At 46.0% G+C, this 23321-nt stretch overlaps 1 protein-coding gene and 1 pseudogene across 14 annotated transcripts in view; both read right to left on the reverse strand.

The window, feature by feature from the left end:
- Positions 1 to 2834: 2834 nt before the first annotated feature.
- Positions 2835 to 4183, reverse strand: LOC119152403 (annotated as a pseudogene).
- HDAC4 (histone deacetylase 4) overlaps positions 2901 to 23321 on the reverse strand; it is a 267149-nt gene continuing 246728 nt past the window's right edge. For all 14 annotated transcript variants that reach the window (XM_037398255.1, XM_037398254.1, XM_037398252.1 and 11 more), the window contains 5 exons: positions 19902 to 20020; positions 18064 to 18197; positions 10546 to 10630; positions 8614 to 8755; positions 2901 to 8111 (listed from right to left, as the gene is read on the reverse strand). In XM_037398255.1, coding sequence (XP_037254152.1) covers positions 8072 to 8111; positions 8614 to 8755; positions 10546 to 10630; positions 18064 to 18197; positions 19902 to 20020 — 520 coding nt within the window. In that variant the 3' untranslated portion in view covers positions 2901 to 8071. The remainder of the gene's footprint in view (positions 8112 to 8613; positions 8756 to 10545; positions 10631 to 18063; positions 18198 to 19901; positions 20021 to 23321) is intronic.

A 23321-nucleotide genomic window follows, 5' to 3' on the forward strand; every position in this document is an offset into this window, starting at 1 on the left:
GCCCAGAGTGAGAAAAAGCCTCTTTCTCCTCTAAAAAAACCTTATAAAATGGGTGAAAAAAAAAAATAATCTAACCCTTGAAGAGCCTCGGGAAGAGTGTGGAACAGCACCCACCCTGGTGCCCAGCCGGGCATCCATCCCTTGCACCCAGCCATAGACACCCATCGCAGGAGCTGGGAGGGAACCACCTCAAAGGGGTTGGGGCACCTTCGTTGCAGAGAAACATTATTTTCTTTAGGATCAACAGATTTCTGGCTATAAAAATTTCCACGGCTAAAGCAGCAGTTATTGAAATAATATATTTCATGCCGAGACTCCGGCGCGGGTGCCATGCCGTTGAGTTTAACCCTCCCCGCTGCATCGCATCAGGTTTACGTCCATGTGCTCACAGCAAGCCCAGAGCATTTCAAGCGAGATTAAGGCAGCTCTGGATCGCAGATGCATTTGCAGGCCTGACACGTCAACACTCACGGACCAGGTCCTGCTCCCCAGCAAGCTGCATGCCTGGGGCTGGACCAGCAGGTTTTAACCAGTGGATTTGGAGAAGGAAAAAGTATTGTTGCAGATGCAGATAATCAGATACCGCGGGTCCTGGGGACGCCAAAGCAAGCCCTGTCACAGGCTGCCCTCCAAAACACCCAGCCCAACGCTTTTAAACAGCCTCCCTCCATCACGCTAATTTGTAGGGCCTCAAAACCACCACTCAGCAACAAATATTTATCAGAGCCCAAAGTGCACATTTGGCTTCGCAGAGTGAGACCTGGGGCTTCTTAAAGGATTAGCAGCCTCTGACAAATGCACTGTATGGGGACTGAAATCATATTTGAAACAATCCCCGCTCCCCCCAGGACAAGCTCTCTGCCTCAAGGCTGTAAGAATCAGTCTGGATCACCCGGCAGTAGGTTTCACACCAGCAGGTGAGGTCCCCCAGCTCCTGGAAGGCTCTCTGGAAGACCCTTCCCAACCTTCTGCCCAGAAGACCCCCATGGTTCCTCTCGCAGTCGCCCTCCCAGCTGTGCTGGCAGATGTTACAGCCAGCCGCCACCCCCGCGTCACTCATGGTCCTAAATAAGCCCCATCCCAGGGCCGTCACCCTGCCCGCACACAGGGGCTCTGCCCGCTCAGGCCTTCCCAGTCTACAGCTGGAGCAACAGGCGATGCTGGCTGTCCTGTGGGGTGATGCCCAGGATCACTGCTCTGGTCCTCTCGCCATCTCTAAGTGCAATGGCTTAGGTGGGCTTTGGCCGTGAGTAACTTTGTCTCTTTCCTGCAGAGCAGAGGCACGTGCCACGGACCGTTGTGGCTTTGCACCTTTGCCCTGGCTGTCCTGCCCCAGGTCTCAGCCTCCACGTCTTGGAGCACGATGCTCCCCGCGCATGCAGAGGGCTGCAGCGAGCACGCGGGGCAGCAGCAGTGCTTTGCCGAGGGATCGTGGGGCTCACAAGAAAACAACTTCCTCCTGTGTGCTCTCCCCTACACCTTGCACGAGACGCCCTGCAGACACCGTGAACATCAACCTGCTATTTCTACTACCAGACTCCCCAGCTCGTGGCACTGCTCTGCCGAGCAGACAGGCTAGCGCAGCGGCTGTGGAGATCACCCCGAGCACTGGCAGGCTCATTCCCGCACGAGCAAGAAGCGCGCATCCAGGCCTGTGGAAGGAAAGGCAATTTCCTCCTTGGCCAACTGCTTAGGTTTTGCCGGTGGCGTCAGGCACTGAAGCCATGAGTGGGTCCCTAGACTATCTTTGACTACTCTTCCCTGCTTCATACACTACTCACAGGCTGGGACACGAAGCTGAAGGCTGCTCGCCAGGGCAGATGGCGTCAGGCTCATTCCCCTGCACACCAGGGCTGCTCTGCAGCAGTTCCCACACGATGGGTAAGTCCGCTCCGCAGAGGTGCATGAGCCTTGGCTTAAACACGAGCCCCAAGGACTTGTCTTCTCCCTCCAGGAGGGAAACAGTGAAAGGGTATCAGGCCTGAAGTGTAGCTGGTTGCTTGGGAATCAGAGGACTCCTCCAGTTGACGTCAACAGAGAAGGTTGATTTTTGATGGTTTGGTGGGCTCCTGGGATGAGCAGGATGATACAGAGGCTAAATAGAGGGAAACCACATCTAAATGAGACCATGAAAGAGAAAACATGGATCTACTTCACCCTCCCAACTTGAGGGCAACACCGAGAACCAGTCCTGAGCCACGCACAGCACAGGCAAGCATGGAGGATCTGTCCCCATGGGGCAGACGTGGCGCGTGGGTTTGGGGGAGAGCCTCCCACCCAGCCTCACCACCGGGCAGAGCAGAACCAGACCATCGGGCATGGGAATGGGACTCACCCTGGAGGCGAGGGACATCGGTTGAAGGGGGACGGGCCACAGCCCTGCGGATACGGGCACCACGCGAAATGGGAACAAGGACCTCTGTGGCTCACGCCTCGCTCCCTACAGAGCCAGCGGGCGGGAGGGCTCGTACCCAGCTGGCTTCGAAGCACTCTAGCTCCAGCGAGCAAAGCACTGACAGAGCTGGACACAAACGCTCAGGTTTCCCCTCCTGGTTTTCCTGCTTTTCACTCACTGGTGGTTTTGGGGGGAAGTTCAGCTGCTCTCACAGATTTCTTGCTGGAAATTGTATTTCAGTGGGATATTTTTTTATTATTCTACACCCCTCCCCATGCAGGCACTCGTCAGCACGTGTCTCGGAACAGCTAGGAAACCGGGCAGAAGCTCTAGCAATTTTTCTACCGTGAGCATCCTGACATACACATGGGTATCCTTTGACCAAAAAGCTGCTTCAGCACCCAGACACCCCTTCCATGACATCAAGAAACCGTTTTGTTTAATGAAATATCACATCACACCACAGGCACCCAGATGAAAAGAAGATCAGCAACAGAAACCAAGGTGATACTATAATTAACTTTTTCTTTTTATTTACACCACAAGAATAACAAGTTGTCATAATGTGGTACAAAATACTGGACTCCTAATAAAGTTGAAATTGAAGTTGGTACTGTCAGAGAAAAGACACCATTGGCCAGTAAAAAAAAAAAAAAAAAAGAAAAAAAAAGAAAAGAAAAAGAAAAAAAGATAGAAGAGAAAAGAAAAGAAAACAAAAAAACCCAAACAAAAACAAGAATGAGAAAAATATTCCAACTCCACCAAGAAAAAGAAAGGACCATCAGAAAATTTAGCACAAAGAATGCTACCATCACTTAAAGTAGGGTCCATACAATAAGAGTGAAATTGTGTCTAAATTACAGCGTAAACCGGTAGCTGCTACCAATGGTGACGTCATACTGAGCATGTATAGGTATAAAGTAGAATATAATATAGTTACAACTTTTTGATACTACATATCTGTAATAAGCTCTTGGGTGAATAATGTTTCAACCCCTCCCCCCACTTTTATATATATATTATATATATAAGTTTGTCATCCTCATAAATTGGAAAATAGCGCCTCCACTATGGAGCACAGAAAAGTGTTAATTTATTTTCTTTCAATAGGATACTTTTTCATCAATATCAAAGACAAAGTGAAGATGAGCTGAGAACGAGCTCAACTTCATGACAATGAAGAAACACATTTTCCTTTTGATGTAAAGTCTCGTTTTAAACCACAGTGTTGCACAGTACACGACTGTTTAAAGTGAAACCTAGCAATAATACATCATGTAAAAGTAATTTTAAAAAAGTTAACACAGCTGTGCTGAAGAGTTAACTCTTTAAAGTCCTCATCATTCATCTCCTTTGAATTAATGACTACGTGTATTGACAAAAGGTTGCATCCAACCTCCCCACCCAGCTGAGAAATCAAACCAAAATACCAACCCAAATTAAAAGGAAAAAAAATAAAAATGACACAGGCAGTTTACTTTGTGTGTTCTGCGTAGTTTCCCTAAAAACACTGTTTCCACATAAATACAATAAACTCTATTATTGGTAAGTCACAAGTGCTAGATAAACGTCTTTTTTTTTTTTTCTTCTTAAAATGAGAAATGTTTAAGTAGTCCTTTTTATTTACTCTTTAACAATAAAAAGCACGATTTCTTATTAAGTTCAGTAAGACGCAAAAAATGTTCCCACTCTCCTTCGTGTGTAGCTGTGTGGGTGCGTGCGTGGGTGCATGTGTGTGTGTGACAAGAACATCCCAACCTTTAGTCTCCGCAAATGCCACGAGAGGAAAAAAAAAAAAAAAAACCAAAAAAAAACCAACCCAAAAAAACCCAAAACCACAATTTTTTTTTTTTTTTCATTTTCAAAGCTGCCAAGTTTGGCGTGCAAAATCTGTATACAATATAAAGACATGCCAACCTTACAGACCATGCAACCTCAAGGTGTAGGAAACTTAAAAAAATATATTCATATATATTTATATATATATTTATATATATCAATGCCCGTAAAAGACATGGGCCCAAAAAAGTTTACAAAAGGAAGAATGGAATGAATACATGACTGTGACTAATAAAAAAAGGAATGTTTTGTATTGAAAGTAAAAAAAAAAAAAACCAAAACAAACCCCAAAACACAAAACCAAAAACCAACAAAAACCCCCAATGATTACTTGTGTACTGCAAACTGGGCCTCGCTTCTCTGTAAAGAGGATTTAAAGATGCTCTTTTCTTTCCAAGCAGGTACAAAGGATGCCCTGGGCAGCACCGTGCTGGGATGCAGGAGCATCCTGGGCTCCCACTCCGCTGGCACAGCCGCCCTATGGCAAAGTCATCTGAAATGAAGAAGCTAACGGCTCAAAAGGTGAAAAAAACCCGGTGAGCCTCAAAACGAGGGCTCTTCCCCCCCTCTCCATGCCTGCACCGGCCCCGAAGAGCATCCCCACCCTGCCCGGGGAGCAGGCGCCGCTGCAAGACAAATCCGTATCGCCGGGAGTTTGGAGGAGACGAGCTCTAACATCTCAGGAAAAATCTTTCCATCCCTGGCAAAAAGCTGAGCGAAACGACGGAAAGAAATGAAGGTGGCATCCTGACAAGCTCCTCCGATTTTTAGAAAGAAACCAGCTCAGCACGGCCAGCCGGTGGCTCTCAGGAACGCAAAAAGAAAAGAAAAAGCTTTGCCACGACCGAGAGGAGAAATACACAAATCCTCCAGCGAAGAGCTGACAACAGAATCGATCGTGTAAACATGGTTACTGCCCACAGCGTGTACACGGCAAAAGGAAGATTTAAAAGTCAGTCACCAGACTCGGCAGCCAGATTAATTTTAGATCACAGCAGCAAAGTGGTCAGTTGAAAAAAAACAAACCGCAACATCCCCAGGTACGTCGTGTTTTTACACGGGAAGATTATTTTTAGAACATGCTGAGGATGGTCCTACATGACCAAAGCTATTCAGAATTTTAGCACGTACTTGGGTTTGCAAAACTCAAATACAGTAGTGTCTGGTTTTTAAATTGCATTATAAACCAAGGAATAAAACAAAAGCCTCTTGCATTTGCTCATACATTTGATTATGCTTCAAATTCCTCCCGCAAGCGAGTCCTGAATGGAATGAAAACGGCTGCTTCGAGAACTGGAAAAAAAATAAGTTACTGGAAGCGACCCCGTCAGTCGTCATCGTAACAGAATAAAATAATAATAATTAAAAAAAAAAAAGAAGAGCTACCCTTGGTTGTTCAGACGAGGGGTGTGTGCTATCCTACAGTGCTGTAAGAAGGCACGTGTGTCAATCCGGTCTCCTCTAAGCTGCTCCATCTCCTCGCGGCAGGGCTTTGCTGCTCCTCCGACCCGCCGCTTGCAGGAGGCGACAGCCGAGGCTGGCACAGGGCAGCCACCTCCTCGCAGGGGGGACAAACGCCTTTGGGAAAAGTTCTCCAACCCTACCAGCGCCGGGAAGAAGAAGAGGAGAGAAAGAGAGAGAGAGAGAAAGAGGACGGGGGGAGGTGTGCGTGCATGTCTGCGTGTCCGTCTGTCCGGCGGAGAGAAAATGCCAGCTGTCCCACGAGTGTCCCACAAGCCTTCCCAAGGGCAAGGGGCTACCGAAGCCCCCTGTGAGCCTCGCCACGATCCGCGCGGAGGACAAAGACATCGCCCATTGGAATACTACTACGTCGAAGGTACGAAAACTCCTTATTTTCTTTACACAGCTACTATAACAGAACTGAGGAAATATACAGTCGGCGGTATCATTATACAAAAGAGCCCATCGCATTCCCTCCTCCTCGATAAAACGCACCCTTTCTGAAAAATAAACTCTGACAATCTGCCACAGTTCCTTACGCCTGCAGAAAGCTGCTCACTGTACAAAAACACTTAAGAAAAAAGGAAAAAAATTAAAAAAAAAAAAAAAGGAAAACAATGTACAAGCCAGAAAAGTGGGAGGAAAAAAGGTTGTTTAGACGCTATTGCCATTCAGAAACAAAACCTGCCAAATAGAAAATAAATGTCAGAGTCACACAAACAAGGCTTCTTTAGGGTTTTGTGAAATATCAATATAAAAATTAACAGCAAATTCATAGTCTTTGCTATAAAAAACTTTTTTTTTTGTTTGTTAGAAAAGGATCACAACTAAAAACCTTAAATTAAAATACAAATGTTTAGGGTAGTTGCCCAGTGGCTATAACGTGTTGGCTTTCTGAAAAACTTTCCAACCTGTCATCTGAAAGTCCTCAAGTTTCAACCTGGATCCTTTTCCAAAAGCACCTTTTACGTTCCAATTCACAAATCTGTCCCTAGGGAGCTTCCAATGGCTACTGTTATAGTATGCATTTATTACATATATTTTTCTATAAATGCATCATAAATATTTTTATCAATAATTCATAGGAATCCGGTTTCTAAGCTTGGAATACATTTGGAATATACATTATACACATATATATATTTATACCTAACAATTTAAGCAATATCTCATGCTAGTTGCTTTTAATAAAAAGCATTCCAGTCTTAAACCTGCATTTGTGTCTAATACATGCTTCAACAACCAAATTGATAAGTTCAATTACTAGATAATGTAGAAGAGAGAAAACATTTGAAAATTTGTTTTTAAAAATGGTTGAATTTCAAAGACCCAACAGTATTTGCCACTTTCCTGGCAACTACCTTAATTTTTTTTTTCTTTTTTTTTTTTTTTTTCCTTTGAAACAGCAATGAAAGAAAACAAAACAAATCCAAACTTGTAGACAGTTTTTGGAGACGCTCTGCTCAGCTGATGCCTGCTTCCCACCATCATGCCAGCACAAGCCAAAAAGTCTTCCTTCCTGATGGCAGTTCTCGGCTTTCCCAACCAGAGGAAAAATATTCACGAACTGCTGTGTTCTTTGTGTGTTTTTTTTTTTTGTTTGTTTGTGGTTTTTTTTTTGTTTTGTTTTGTTTTTTACTTAAGGCATTGTTCCTCAAACTTCAGAAAATCCAGCTGCACCAAATCCATCAATTAAAAAAAAAGGCACAAACTCATCTTCAGATGGCTTTGGAGACAATAAAGCCGACTCCATCTGGGCTACCGTTTCCCCCCTTCTTTTTCCCTTTCCTTTAGATGTAAGATGAGTCCCTCTATCCCTGTCCCTCCCCATTAAAAATACACCATCTCCCATTGTTCTGGTTTCGACAAGAATGTCGTTGACTCACAGGCAGGCAAGAGCCATTTAAAAAATCCAAGAAATGAAACTACAAGATGGGTCGAGTGGTTCAAGCGGAGATTGCTGAATTGTGGGTAATCAAATTGTAAGCACCAGTTTTACGTTAAGGTTTGTTCATTTTATTTTCATATGTGTTGTTGAACCTTCGATTTTTTTTTTTTTTTTTTTTTGGCAACTCTGCCGAAGACTTCACGGGCGTTGTTCCCCTTTCCGCTCCCAGTGAGGACCAGAGGAAGAGTGCCCAGCATGTCAGTCCTTTACTGCTCTTCACCGGCATTTTTCTTTTTCAGCAAATATATACTGTAGACGCATATAGATATGGAGAGATTTTGTTTTCGGTTGCTTTGTTTTACACCTGGTTGTCCTTCCGTATTCTGGAAAAAACCGTGACAGGACGCAGGAGTAACAAGAGAAAGCTTCTTGGCAGAGCTTCAAGACAAAGACGAACAAACAGGAGAACTCCAGCTCGACGGTGAATGCTACAGGGGAGGTTCCTCTTCCATGGGTTCATCATCAGGTCTGAGCGGTTTCACAGCCAGGTAGGATGGGAAGGGAGGCAAGAAAGAAATGAGGGTTGAGCACGGCAGAGCTGGACAATTAGTGGTGCTAAGTCTCACGCCTTGCATTCCCATCACCTTCCCACCCACGCAGCTGTGCTCACCCGGAATTAAAACTTGCCACCGAGAATGGCTTTTAAGACAATATGGTTTTGCTTGCGCGATGTGAACATTTTTTTGCAGCAAAACCTATTTCCTATTGTGGTCCAAACCCATGCTCAGCTCTGGCTGGAGCAGAAGGGTCTGGCACCGTGTGCACCGTACTAAGGTCACACAGAGATCTCGTGGCACTGGTGTTCTGCAGCCCATGAGGTCTTTAGAGAACCCATGCAGGACAGGAGATGTGGGGAAGGCACGTGCAGTGGTTAAAAGGATAGGATTAAGCTAGAAGGCTGCCCACCGTGTCTCCCCCTGCCTGGGCAGACTCCGAGACGCGACGATAAATGGGAAGCAAAGCGACTCACCTCTTCTCAGCTGGCTTCACGCCCACTGACAGAGATGCCATGGCTGTTACAGTCTCTGCCTCCTCGTTCTCGCACTTCTGAGCCTCAACCAGGGAGTATCCCACCGTGGAAGCGTAACGCTGGAGTGAATGCCAGTACTTGCCTGGGGCAGAGGTGAGAAGAGAGGCAGTCAGGACACCCGCACCGCCACAGGTCCAGCCCCACGCAGACAGCTGGAGAACTGCCTGGGGAACACTCCTCACGCCTCTGCAAAATGCAACCTCGATCCACGCTCACTCTCGCTTCAAGGACCACCCTGAGGTGCCAGGAAGCTGCGGGTGGAAGCGGGTTCCTGCGAATGTGTGCCAAGGGAGCCCTGGCAAGGCCCGAGCGATCCCTGTGAGCTGTGACCATGCTACTGTACTAACAGAGGAGCTGCTAATGCTGCTGTCTTAAAAAAACAGATTTTAAATCCAAAAGGTATTGAGAGCATCGACAGACATGCACCCACACATCCCTTAAGGACACCTAGGATGTCAAAGCTGGGCTGCATTGCTGTCTGGCAACGAAAGACACTCTCCTTCGGCTAGGGAAGGCAGGCAGGAGGTGGAAACTGGATCTGCAAAAGGACAAAGGCACAAGGAGTGCTGGAGGTGAGGATCCAAGCTGCACAGAGGTGCACAGCATCCCTCTGCCTTTATGAAAGGGGCGGCTTAGGTGCTCTAAAAACCCCTTGATGTTTCTTTTTCACTTTAAAACCCTCAGAAACTTTTACACCTAAGGAAAAATACGTGACAGGGAAGGATGTAGCCCAGATTTGAACTGGACACCTGCATTCAGTTGCTAACTCCAACGTTCTTTTTGTGGGCAAATCATCTCAGACTAAAGAAATCGAAGTTGTATTTAATTTTTACGTCAGCAGTCTGCCAACATTTCTGACTGTAGAGCACAAGAAAGGCTTCAGAGGGAGAGAATAAAGGACGTTCTCTTGGCCACCAGGCAGGACACACCAAATTTACTGGTCACCCAAGAAGCCACAGCAAAGCCGGAAAGCAAGAACCCATACAGTGAGGCCAGCCGATGGGGAAGAGGGACTTGTTTTCAAACATCTTCACTTCTCCTGTGCTATGCAGCAGATCTGAGGATCTTAGTCAAAGCCCCTTTTAATTTGCTGAGCTCATTTTAAGGGAAAAGATACATTCATTGGCTGGCTCAAGGTGCTGCTGAGGTGCCCCATCGGTGCTAAGCACTCTGCAGAGCAGCTTCTGGAAATGGAATTGTAATTTCTAAAGACACCAGGCATTTTTCATGGGGAAAAAAAATTAAAAAAAAAAAAATCCTTTGCTGTCTATTAAGTTCTGTTTTTGCCATATAAAAGGGAGATTAGCCCCCCTCCAAGTTTTAGACCACGGGAAGATGGCAGGACGTAGCAGTGGGATCCCCATGTTACTCAGGCTCTTTCGCGCCGTTCCCCAAAAATATCCCTAGGAAAGCTTCAACTACAATGTTTTTAACCTCCCCAGCTAAATAAACCTAGAATATTAGCAACTTTATGCAATGCTGTTTAACTTTCATGCCTATCCATTCTTCATTAATGGGTGCCACAACACCCAACAAGACAAGTTACTCAGAGATCCTTGAATGCTTTTGAAGAGGTAAGAGCACACTCTAAGCACAGGACGGCCTGTCCTGTCCTTTACGGAGATTTTAGAGGTTTTAATACTAATTCCTCCTGAAGTGCTAAAGTATTTCCCTGAATCAACTGCTCCCCGTGCATCACTCGATCCTCTACTGCACGCACAGTAAGACCAGCTTGTGGCTGCACAAATCCAGTTCACGATTCACAAATGAGGACAAGGGAACATGGAGTTGCCAAGATGATGGAGAAGTCAAATGGGTGCCCCACGGGGCAACCCGACAGGGAACCAGCTGCGTGAATGGGGCTGTACTCACTGTGTATCTCAATCACTTTCTCCATTGAATGCACCGCATTAGCGTTTGCTCGCTGCTGGAAAACCTTTTCTGGAAGAGGATCAAGCTGGAAAGAAAGAGGAACACCGAAGAAATGTTATCTCAAGTTAGAGACCAGGCATTAAGAGCAATTTAGCAAAGGGCTCTGCCGTATCAAGCCTCGATTCCATTCCCTTTGTTCCTGTTTTCCACCTTTAGTTAAACATCCAAATACACAGACCTCCTAAGTGCCCTTGTGATACTCAGTGCAGCCTCCTCCGCACACAAAACGCTGCAGCTCCGCTGGGCTTAGCAGCCGTGCAGCACAGGGGCTGCTCCTAAAGAACTTGCTGCAGCCACTGATTGGACCGTACAAAGAGGCACTATTACACAGACCCGAAAAATAAGGCTGCTTTTACGACGGATCTTTATAAACTATTTCTCAGATCTACCTTTTTGCAAAGTTTTCACTCTTAAAACAACAAAAAAGTGCAAATACAAGGGACTTAAAACAGCCACACTTCTGGTTTTCCTCTAAAGAAATAAAAGGGGTAGCTTTTTAATTCTGCTGAATACCTAATCCAGCATATTTATTAACTCTTAACTGAAAAAATCTGTACCCTAGGAGTAAACAGCCTAATTTTCATGCAGAGAAAACACAAAACACTGCTTTAAAGCCACACCTCAGCGTGACTATAACTGCAGTCACCGTCAATGCCTCTTACCAGCTGCTGGGTTAGTTTTGCCGGGGCAGAGCAGCATTAGATCTGTAAGTTAATCCTTAAAAAAACTGCCTTGAAGTTACTGGTAAAGGCTCATAATTAGGTATTCAAATTTAGGCTTTTTGATGCTGGCTTCTTCCCTTTGCTCTTTGTACAAAACCGTGACATCTTTACACAAAAAAGAACATGGTGCTGGTATTGAGAATTTAAGTTTAAAGATGACAGAGAAGGAGTCCCGAAAATGTTCAGTGCACACGCACACAACAGGCAGGTATCGTTCTGGGCTTGGCTGCTTTGATGCTCTAAATGCAAACAGCAGGTAGATGACTTCTGTTTGCTGTGAGCCACACACCACCCTCCCAACGGCAGCGCTGCCCTTGCTACCGACTGTTCACAACAATACAATATCAAAGCACTAAGAACAATTTACCTAAAAAGGAACATGGGACAACAAGCGTATCTTCATTTGGCTACACAGGGATGAATTAGGAAATGCCACTTTAAAGAAGCTCCTCCAAGTCCTGCTCCAGTTACACCAGAGCAAAGCTCTGCAGCATGGATCTACCTGTAAAAGCCTGGATACGAAACCTGCGTGGGCAGTACGATGCTGATGGAGCTGCCTTGCAGGACTGTACTAGCCAAGGGCTGGTTTGGATGCAGTCCCCACTGGCAAACCCACACTGCTGCCAGCACAGAGCACTCCAGCCCACGGCTGTGAAATAAGCTATCCCAGCAAGGGGAGGTGGTTTTGCCACCGGAGCTACGTCTCCATCAGAGATTTCGGCCATCCCAGCTGTATCAGGCAGGGAACACACATCTCTGCTGACCAAGCGGTGCTGGCTCACAGCGGTAGCGTAGATCACTGAGACCATGCTTTGATCAGCACAGCTGTTTTAAATAAAGAAATAAAAGTGCTCCTAAACTAATAGTGCTTTAGAGCAAAAAGCTTCTGCACACTTTGAGACTCACTATACAGAAAGCTAACATCCAAACTAGGTGCACATATCACTTTGCTTTGGGGTGCAAGTTCTCCTGCCACCCAGGAGAAGAGTTGCCCTTGCAGTCTGCAGTCAGGAGGTTACAAAACCACCAGGGGATCCAGTTCACCTTTACATTGGCACAGACAAATGCACTATGGTGACCGACTGGCAACAGCTCCAGAGCTCCCTGCAGCAACGAAGGACATCACTTTTCCCATTCTGCAGGCATGAAAGTGCTCTGGCAGCCAGGGCAGGGGAAAGAAGTGAGAATGAGAAAAGGAGGAGAGCAAGAGAATGCTGTCTCCTCGCTTGACAGCATTTCCTCCTGCTTTCTAGAAGATATTTTCCTCTCATCTGCTAGAAAGCTCAGCCTGTATCCACCCCAGCCCCAGCAGCCTTTGGTCAGTACAGAAGAAGAGAAATTAGATCAACACCCTGAAAAACCACATCCTTCTCACGGTGTTTTTTACGCTGCTGTGGGTGCCATGGAGCAGCAAGCCAGGGCTCTATCTGGTGGCAGAAAACATCAGTAAAGACAACGAGCCTCAAACATCCTCCTCCATCAAGACCGTGGGGGGTGCATCCCAGGCACAGTCTGTTCTGCAGGGGAAGCATGCGTGTTCTTTCCCGGAGGAAAGCTGCTAACAGCACTGCTGGAGGGTTTAGTTTTTACTTGCTTTCCTTTAAAAAATAAACTCAAGGAGAGGAGAACGCCTTCTTCGACTGGGTTACTCTTCTCACCCTGAGATGACCATCCTCTGAAAAGCTAGAACTGTGCCCTTTGCTGTTTACGAAGTTGTTAAACCTTTTATTGTTGCAGCTATGATAGTTGCTTCAATTCCCACTGGACGAGAAGCCTGAGCTCAAATAAAACTAACCCACAGCTATAATTAGTTTGTTGTGGGGTTTTTTTCCCCATTTTTTTTTCATTCTCAGGAAGAGCCAGCAAAGACCTCACAACACATTCATGGGGCTCCTGCCCTCCTTCGGAAACAGCAGCAGCACAGTAACACTGCACAGGCATGGCTCCAGCAGCAGGCAGGAGTCAGGGTGGCCTCCCTCCGTGGCACCAGCATGCCTCCCAGGAAAGGAGCTGGATCTGCAGCACAGAACTTCCAATTTATTAAAAAAAAAAAACAACAACAATTATAATAAAAAATGATGAAACATTATAAAAAGGTCATCCAGCGGAAGGAGATGGGGTTATTTGCTTTCAGCAGATGACTCTGGGGAGGATACTGGTTTCCTCTGGCACAACAGGAGTCTCTGGTAGGTCAGGACGCCTCAGTAGAGCAGCTCTACTTGGTTCACGTGCATGGCCAATGGCTTGGATTAGACTCACAAGAGCTCAAGACACCTCAAAACCAACTACGTACTCAAGAAAAAACGTTCCACAGATCTGATGCTCTCCAAGCCCATCTTTTTTCCTTTCTTTCCCTCTTGCTGCCCCTGGTTCTCCAACTAAGAACATGAATTTGTCACAAACCTCCAAGGTTGGGTATCCAAAACAAGAGATGTCCACAGCTGTTAATTGTCTCTGAAAATAGCAGTCAAGGTCCAACCAGGGATATTCCCCAGAAAAGAAGCAGACACAGTTTTACAGTTAAAAAAAAAATATATATAAAAAAAATAAACGGCAAAGTTTAACTGCAACTTCTGTTCAAAGCCAAGAGAAGCTGCAGCCAAGAGATCTGCTCTTGCGACCACATGGCAACCATTCCATAGGTACTTTGTGAGGACTAGAAATTGCTCCATTCCAGATTTAATAATTATGGATTGCACTTTTTATAAATACTCCACTCTAAAAATAATTCTAGTCCAAATTGGCTTCTGTACGACATTAAGTGAAGGCAAAAGCAATTCCTGGACAAATCTTTTAAGTAAGAGCTTTCTAATGCCTCTCGGCTGATACTGATATAAAGCATGCAACATCAGGCGGCCCGGCCACACGTGTGAATCGTTTCCATTGCATGCTCCTCCTCCCGAAATAACACTCACAGACAACGGCCTCACCCATTGCTCTCCTGGAAAAAGAAGAAAATAACTCTGGGCTTTAGGCAAAGGTTTTAAGCACCTGCTTATTATCACCTTCTTGTTTATGCAGGATGTCCAGAGTCTGACACTGGACACATCTCCGCTACCTGGGCCTGAAAAACGACAAAGCATTTGTAGCAGCAACAGGCAGCACTGCGAGTGCTTCTGAGCTCCAGGACCACGTCCCCCAGCACGTGCCTCCCATCTCTCTCCCCCCACCGTTAGCAGCTCCCATGATACAGGAGCTCCACACCCTGGTCCAGGCATGGTGCTAACGCTACTGATGCTCCAGTGCTTGAACAGCTGCATTGCTCCCTGGGAAGAGACAGTTCACAAACACCATTTACCACGGGGCAGAAGCTGGTTTGAAGGGTAAAGGCTGGTGATGCCCATGATGGAGTGAGCAATTCTGCACGGCTGCTGCCTCCTCGGCCCTCCAGCGCTGCTGGCACACTGCTCTCAGAGGCTGCTTTGAGTCCTTTTAGAACACGCTTTGGGTAATATGTGAGAGGAACGGGGCTTACTGGTCTAAATTACGACCAGCAGATCTTCCCTGCGTTATGCCCATCTTTGATTTTTCAACTGAAGTTGTGTTAGTTTTGCACAACTAAAGTTGTAACTAAAGCAATATACGTACACTTTCAAGCGACTTTGCCTGGTGCTAACTCATTTCACATTAAAATAATCTGCTGCAAAGCTAAAGCTCTGTTTTAATTTCCTGGACAGTTGGGAACAAGCCGGCTCTTGCCTTTGCCGAACGCGCTTTCCGAAGGGGGAGTTTTGATCTCCACCGGTGAACGCAGACGCTTTGGGGACTGGCACCGTTCCCCTCATTTCCTACCATTTCCCCGTGTAACTCCAGCACGGCTCTTCAGCCAGCAAACCTCCCCACAGCCCGTCGCCGGCCGCAGCTGGCTGTCCATGTGCACGCATGCGAAATCGTCTAACACACTGTATATCAAACTTCATCAAAGGGTTGTGGGACAAAGCAACAGCAGTTCCCTCCAACTTCCTTGCATTAAAAAGATTTTATAAAAGACCTTGATAAAACTAGTGTTTCCTGCTTTTTGATGTGCGGGTAAGTCAGGGAACATTACCATGATATCTGCGCAGCCTTATAGCCCACCTAGGAAAAGCGAGAACAGGTCCATCTTTAAGTATTTTAAAAGTGCCTTATAACTGTCCTGATACACTGATTAAAAAAAAAAAAAAAAGTTTGGTGGTTTTTTTTGTTTTTTTTTTACCTTTAAGGATCAATATTCATTCTGCTAAATGAAACCACTCAGGCAGTTGACAACATCCAAGCTATCGTGAGTGCTGAGATCTCCCCAAGGCCTCGCACTTCCAAACACGTTTGTGGCTTGGATCAAGTGCTAATTTATTGCACACAGATTTTCACACCACATTGCAGTCACCCGCCCGCATCGTAGGGGCACGTTAAGCAAGAGGAATGACATCCTTCACACGTTATTTCCTCTGTCTCCCCTTCAAAGCCCATCCTGCCACCAGGGCCAGCTGCACCCCAAGGTGGATGGAGCTAGAGGAATTGTCTGTGGTGACACCAGTGCCATCAGCTGTCAGTTTGAGGTGGGTGCTACAATAAAAACTCCGTTGCTTCCCAGGCTGAGGTAGCAGCTGGCTACCTGTGTTTTTGGCTGTCCCAAGGGCTGAGCACAGGCTGGCGTGTTGGCTCAGTTACCCGTGCTGAGAGCCTTATCGGAACTGCCCGGCCAAGCACAAGGAGCAGATGCTCTCTGGATGCTTGGAGATGGGATGCTGGATGATTGAAGCAGATACTTTTGATGAATCCCAGCTGTTTTATCTCTTGGACTGGTTAGTGAGGTTTCCCCAGGCACTGTTGCCCTTCACGTGGAGTATGGATACTACAGGACAGAGCACTCCTACGACTGGAGGTCAAACATAGCTGATCTGCGCCTCCACACAGATCCAAGCTCCCTGTTCCAACTTCCCAGAGCTGAGAAAGTCTGATGGGTCACTGAACTGCAACCATAAAGTCAGAGCAAGTCTGCTCAGGGCGGGTCACCATCGTCCCCCAAAGTCAGCTCCCACTGGAGCCAGAGCCAGAGCTGAAACGCTGCTTGGCTGCTCCTCTCTGTGGTGCTGCACCCTCAGGTGTTGACTATCTGTCCTCCCTCAGCTCCTGCCCCAAGAGTGTCTTCCGCAAAGAGCGGTGATGAGAGAGCCTGTTTGTGCTTTCCAAGGCAGGTGAAAGCTTCAGAAGGAACCTCCTCCTTCTACCATCTGACAGGTCTGCCTTCAGAGGTCATCTCTGCAGCCTCGTCCTGTCCTGTTACTCTTACCGCGGCCTTTTGAGATTTGCTCGTTTCCACAAGGTACTGAGGGCAATCTCTTAATTAAAGCGACAACCTAAACCAATTCAAACACACTACCCAAGCCGTTAATGCTGTCCGAGGTTTCACAGCCACCTCCAACTTCCAATCGCTGTGGCTGCTTCCCCAAGGCTGAAATTTTTAGCTACAGGGATTTTTAGCTTAAGGGATCACACTACGCTGCTGTTTTAATTCAGGCTATCAATCCTCAATGATTGCTTTGAACAGCTCCAGAGCCCCTGCTCTACCAGAACGCCCACAGCAGATACCAAGTGGGGACTGTGCCTGCAGCCGCAGGCTGAGCAAGCAGCCAGGTGGAAAATGGATGCGAGGCACTTTTGCAGTCTACCGTGCCCATCCAAGACAACCATTTGGACTTACGTGGAGAACAGGTGTCCAAAAGTGACGAATGAACCAGAAGGAGGGAGGCTTGACCCAAACTAACCAGTTACTCATACTCAAAAGCCCAGAGATTATACAGAAAATACGCTTCTTGAACAGAAGCATATGCAAAGGTACAGGCACAGCAGAAGCAAAAGAGCCCGAGTCTGAGATTTCGCTGCAGATAACCGATTTCTATATTTCATTGCTGCCATGTTTCTGCAGTACATGACCCTGAACTCTCCAAGCCCGAAGACATGTCAACAGCCACCACTCTAGACCTTCTAATCATCAATCACATTTGAAGAAAGGTAGGTGTGAGCTGCTCATTTGGTGCCGGCTGCAGCGGGTGCTGATAGCCAGGCTGCATCAGGGAGGATGGGCACAGGGAATTAACATCATTTCCTCCTTAATTCCACTGACATTAAAAGTATGGCGGGGTGGGGGGAGCGAGGTAGAAAAGCTAAAGTATCTAGAGTTTCCTCTGCAGGAAAATACCCCTCCCTAAAATCCAAACCCTAGATTTCCTGGGTGTACTTCTCTGTCTGGCTCTTATCTTGCAGTCACACACCCTGGCCTTTCCAGCCAACTTCTGTGATGCAGCTGAGGCTTTTCCAACACAGCAACGTGCAGGAGACAGAGAATGTAACATCGAGGAAAAAATACAATTGACACCAACGTCAAGCAAGCTGCCCAGCACGGCAGGCACAGGCTGTAGTGCTAGAGAGGGGCTTGCCAAAGAGAGGGGAAGGCTTGGACAACACCTTCAGAAAGAAATGAGACTAACCAGTTATTTTCTGAAGAGCACAAAACAAATTATATGGGTAAAGAATAAACCCCAAATCCAATTCTTACTTATTTCAATCCTTATAATATAGATTGCCAAACACAGGTAGCTTTTAAACAAATAAAGCATCCACTCTTTACATCAACGTATGTCAAAAGGACCCAAAACAATGACAAAAACTTGGCGGATTGACTGTTTTGGAGGATCAGATGCCCAGATTCCAGGGGGGTGGAGGTCATGGCCCCTGGTTTTGCCTGTCTCCGTACCTCGTTTCCCAGCAAAGCAGAAACACACGCTTCCGAGGCATCGCAAATGGCAGTCAGGTCATGGCCTCCTTCAAGGGCCAGGACGACGCGACCCCCAGCCAGGCCCATCAGCTGCTTCGTCAGGTACCCGAAGCCTGTAAGGAGGGAAAAGAGGAAATGCAGGAGAAGGGCAAAGGTTGCGGCTGGAATCAGGCTCCTGGCGAAGGATCAAAGAATTATAGAAAGGAATTACATCATATTAAAAAACCACAAGGGATTTGAAAGGACTCAATGTGTAATATAAGCCAGGTTGGATTTTAATACGCTCGCTGCAGAATTCCAGCCACGCTTCCCCGCTGGACCGGCTAAGCCATGTGCACCGCGGGACGGATCCGTATCTCCCCCACGAGCACTACGCTGCAGTTTATCCCAGGTGAGAGGCACCACCATCCTCCCTACCACCCCTCAGCACCCTGAATTAAATACAGCAGCAAATATCTAATTAGAAGGAAGGAAAGGGGATGGAAGGAGGCAGCTTTTTGCCCTGCTTCGGAAGATGCCGAGTCAGAGCAGTCATGGGGGAGGCACGGGGAAGGGAGGAAGAGAAGGGGAAATCTGTAAAATTGCTGCCGGTGCTTTCAGTTGCGATAGCAGCATCGCAGTGCCCCAGAGATATCTGACATCTAGTTCTTAACAGACATTTCTTCCCGTATATAATATGCTATAAAAATTCCTGGGGCACGCGGGACTTTGATCATATGACACACAATACATTTCTACCCTTTAAACAAAACAGAACCAAGCTGAGAGGATTTAAAAAACGTGTCCTCAAAGCAACCTTCCCCCTCAAATAAAAAGATAAATAATAAAAAAAATCCAAACAAAAGAAAATCTAGGGCATTTCTACCCTCTGTCCACACTCCCTGCTTTCTGTTTTGCAGTGACCCCCGCGAATGCCTTTGCAAATTGGCAAATTAACAGTCAGATAAAAAGATTCATGGCTGACCCCATAACCATTTTGTGAGAGCAGCAGAGCATGGGAAACTCAACAAGCAGGTAAACAAGATCTTCTCATTACAAAGTGTTTCTGGATATCTTAAATAACTTGTCTCTTGTAAATCTATTTCACTTTATTCTATTATAAAGTTTATAGGTTCAGCTACCTTACAAGGTTCTGAAGTTCACTGTAGAGAGTAAGTTTCCTGGCTGAAAGAAACTCTTAAAAAATAATAATAAAATCTCTTTGCAAGAGAAACTGTCTTCTCAATGGACTTGAACAAAACAGTGCCAGATAAACCCAGCATAACTAAGGGCAGGAGGGAGGGAATTTCAGTGCATCTCCTGGGCAATGCAAAACATCACGGATCCAAAGCAAAAAGGAGCTTTTTGTGGGCCTGTATAATTGCTTCAAAGGTGGAAAACAAAACTACTCGGCTCGATTTTTTCATAAGGTATCCTGACGGAAGAAATGGACTTCTGCTACCGTTCAGAGCAAGGTATACTGCTTACATCTGGCATTGCCTCTTTCTGCAATTTTGCATTAAAATAAGTGTAACACTAATTCAGCAGCTGTCTTCTGCAGAGATGTGACTACAAACAGTATCTAATTTATTTGCACTCAAAAGTGAAATATGCAACACTTCAAGGAAATGAAGGCTTCAGCCCGACGAAAATATATATGGTACAGTGACAGAACACATGAATATTCAACAAAAAAGGCTGAAAAGTTTGCCATTGAAATGAAAGATCTGAAGACAGACCCCAAAACGTTAAAACCTGCAAATACTGCACTGTAGTCCCCAGGACAGCAGCAATTCACACCAGTTTTGGATCGCTGCTCTTGTAAATCCACAACTTACATTTTGCTGATAGATTATATCCTCCAAGGGGTGTGGGATGGCCTTCCACCGCATCGAAACCAGATGACACCAGCACAACATCTGGGGCAAATTCATTGGCAATGGGCATTACTACCGTTCTGCAACAAAAATTTAACAATGGCAGACACGTTACTTTGGCTCTTGAACAAATGTAGGAACACTTAAACCATCTTGAGCAAGCCCGTTATAAAACCTGGTACTATTACTCCATGGTAGTGAAGCCCATCTCCTATTTTCTAACAAGGTGAGAGCCTGGCAGACAGAACGCCTTGTAACGCCACACGGTACAGTTCTGAAGTTTATCTCATGTTAGTTTTTTCAGTGAGGTATATTATTTCCTCCATCAACAGCCGCACGTTTTGACTAGGGAAATAACTTGTCACATGCAGCATTTCCCACTTGTGATCATATCTCGCTATACGTACAGGGCACGAGGGCATAAGCAGAAAATAAGGGGGCATCTGGCACAGGCTGCAAAATCACCTGGGAAACCTCTCCGATGGCAGCTTTGGTTTGTGGCACTCCTTTGAAATGCCTTCTTTAGCCTTTGCAGCATCTGCAAAGCTATTAATTTTTTTTCCTTGCTGCACTTTTCATTTACCATAATGAAAGGCTGAGGATGTCACATGGGGCAAAAAGCTTTAATATGCAAATATCCCACCAAAATACACCTCTCCAAACTCTGGTTCCCCATCCTCTAACATTTTGTTCACGAAAATTGGACTGAATTGCTTAGCATCCATAAACTATTATCTATTTAGGCTGGTTTTTAATTAAACAAGAGGTCTGTGTCTATGGTTTCTCAGCAACAGGCCTTTTCCCATCGATCTACTCAATTTCTGTTCAAACCCACACAAGTTGCAAACATCCCGTTTCCCACATCAAGATGCCATGTAAACAAAACTGGAAAGTTGAGCAGAGAGCAAGTAGTTGCTTCTTCATCTAACAGCTCCAGCACAAACATGGCAGAACTGAAATTACAGCAAGGAAAATAAGTCCCAGCGATGGAGCTTCTTAATAATTACAATGCAGACATCCCCAGTCTTTTCTCATTAAGAAAGCCCGTTGCACGCGCTCTTGGATGAACACCTCGTGCCTCCAGTTCACGCTGGGGTACCCACGTGCATGGGGCTTGGAAGTTGTTTTGCTTTTTTCAGTTGGGCACTGATAACTGCAGGAAATGGTAGAAAAGCAACAAGGCGCACAGAGGGCTGTAAATCTCCATGTCAAGGCTCCTTATACAGAGTAATATTTTCCAAGTTACGCTCCTTTGTTCTTTTTCATTATTAATGTACCCACCGAATCTTCGAAGTATCCCTGGGCAACCTGACCAGTGCCGTCCCTTGCTGGTACCAAAGACAACAGTATTTCCCCACTTCCCCATCCTAGGAAAAGCTAAAGGTTAATGTTCTAAAACATGAATTGCAGTTATTCATAAACCAAAAGCACGAACCTGTAAATATCTTTGCATACACGAGAACTTCACTTTTATTGAGTATAGTCGTTATGTGATGCTCCGAAAAACAAAAAGAGCCCAGAAAGGTCTGTTTAGTGCTGAGATTGCTCAAGATTGCTATCAAGACACCCATAAAAATTCGCATTTCTTGCTACAACGATGTTAAACAGCCACAAGACATCTGCTAGTGTCAGCAACTTGTATTAGCCCCAACACCGATCTGAGCTCATGCCATTTTGCATTCCGCAGAGTTCATTTTTTAACGGAGCATTAACATCTACCAGGCAATGAGCTGCTTCCAGTACTGGTCAAACCATCACCGAGCAGGCAGCCAGGGACACCCAGCACATCTCTGGTCAAGGCTCTCAGACACCATGTAGTCCAAAAAACAAAAGCCTTCTAGTTTTAATTTTCTGCCAACTAATTGCCATAGTAACCTAACAGCCTCCTGCAATCTTCCTTCCTGCCAGTCTCTGCACACAGACACAGAAACCTATGCAAAAAGGATCTTTTTTCTTCTAATTCTAATAAACCCCGAAAGAGGAATTTTAATTTTTTCCTCAATCGACATGATTGCCGTATACGTTTTGTCCTCAGGGAGATGATTACATAAGGAAGACAAAATACCACAGTTTCTGCTGATGACTTTACAGTCGACAAAAATCTGTTTAGTGAAACCCACAGACTTTTAAAGTAGAAACCACCTCCTTCACAAAGGACTAAAGCAGCAGTTTCGATGCAAGTGCACGTGGCAGAGTTTGTTGTTTTTTTTTTTTTTCCTGAGCTTTGAAGTACTGCTGAGCTCTTTAATTTCTAACCAAAGGAAAACCTGCTAAAATCATCAGATTTTTCTTTCTTTCACCCAAAGTTAGGGTACCACAGGAGCTGCTAGCAACTCTGTTGATGCGCGGGATCACCATAAATTGGTTGCAAACCCAAACCTGCACCCCTAAGCTGCGGGCATGGTCTGTCAGCACCGAGCAACCCACGCAGCCCCAAAACGATTTCTTGGCTGCGGGACAACTCACCCGCTGATGCCCCAGCAGGACCACAGTGGGGGCAGCCGGCCAGCAGCACGATGGTGCTGGCGGTGCCCAGCTGAAGGTCCCTGCGTGGTGACAGCGGTTCAAATATACCCTCTAGTGGCACAGCCAACACAGGCAGCACCGAGAGCTAGCCGTGAAGCCTGGCTGTAGAAATTTTACGGGAGAAAAAGCAGCAGTTGCGGGTTAAAAGTAAATCGATTGGTATTGGACGACAGAAGAAATAATTTTGAGGATGTCCAGAATTCTCTCTGGGGCAGGATGGGGTGACCTTGCAGCCACAGCCAGTTATCCCAGCAAGTATCTTCAACTCTGAGCAATTATTAGTGGTGCTCTGGATGCACAGTACATTTCTTATCAGAGTTTTAAGAAACATTGCCGGTCCCCTGGTTTCCCTCCAAGAGGAGCCAGGAAGATAGACAGAGAGTCTATGCCCAGGGGATAGGTGTTGCACGCCCAGCCTGGACAGAGGCTGCCGGGGAGCCATGGGTGTTCAGGGGCAGCCAGCAGAGAAGTGCAAGATGACAGGGTGTCAGAATAACTAAGCTAATGATGCTTTCGGTACCTTGACTATCACAAACTCATCCGAACACGACAGCACTCAAATCCAGATTGAACCCTTTCCTTTACCCAGGACTCCTACCCAAACTCTCAAGGGCTGCTATAGCTTCTGAATTTTTCCCAATTCCAGTATTACACCAGTACTCCAAAGCTGCAGTCCCAGCTCTATTTGATGCTCTCCAAGAATAGCTATATCTTTGGACATAAAACTTGACCCAGGATGGCCGAAGTCTTCCTGCCTCTCAGCACTCCCTCATTTTTCCTTTTTAATAAAAAAAAACCCCAAAAAAACACACCACAAAAACAACTCAAAAACGCAATGCAAAACACTCGTATGTG

Source organism: Falco rusticolus, chromosome 8 (genome assembly GCF_015220075.1).
Source record: "Falco rusticolus isolate bFalRus1 chromosome 8, bFalRus1.pri, whole genome shotgun sequence".
Lineage (NCBI taxonomy): Eukaryota > Metazoa > Chordata > Aves > Falconiformes > Falconidae > Falco > Falco rusticolus.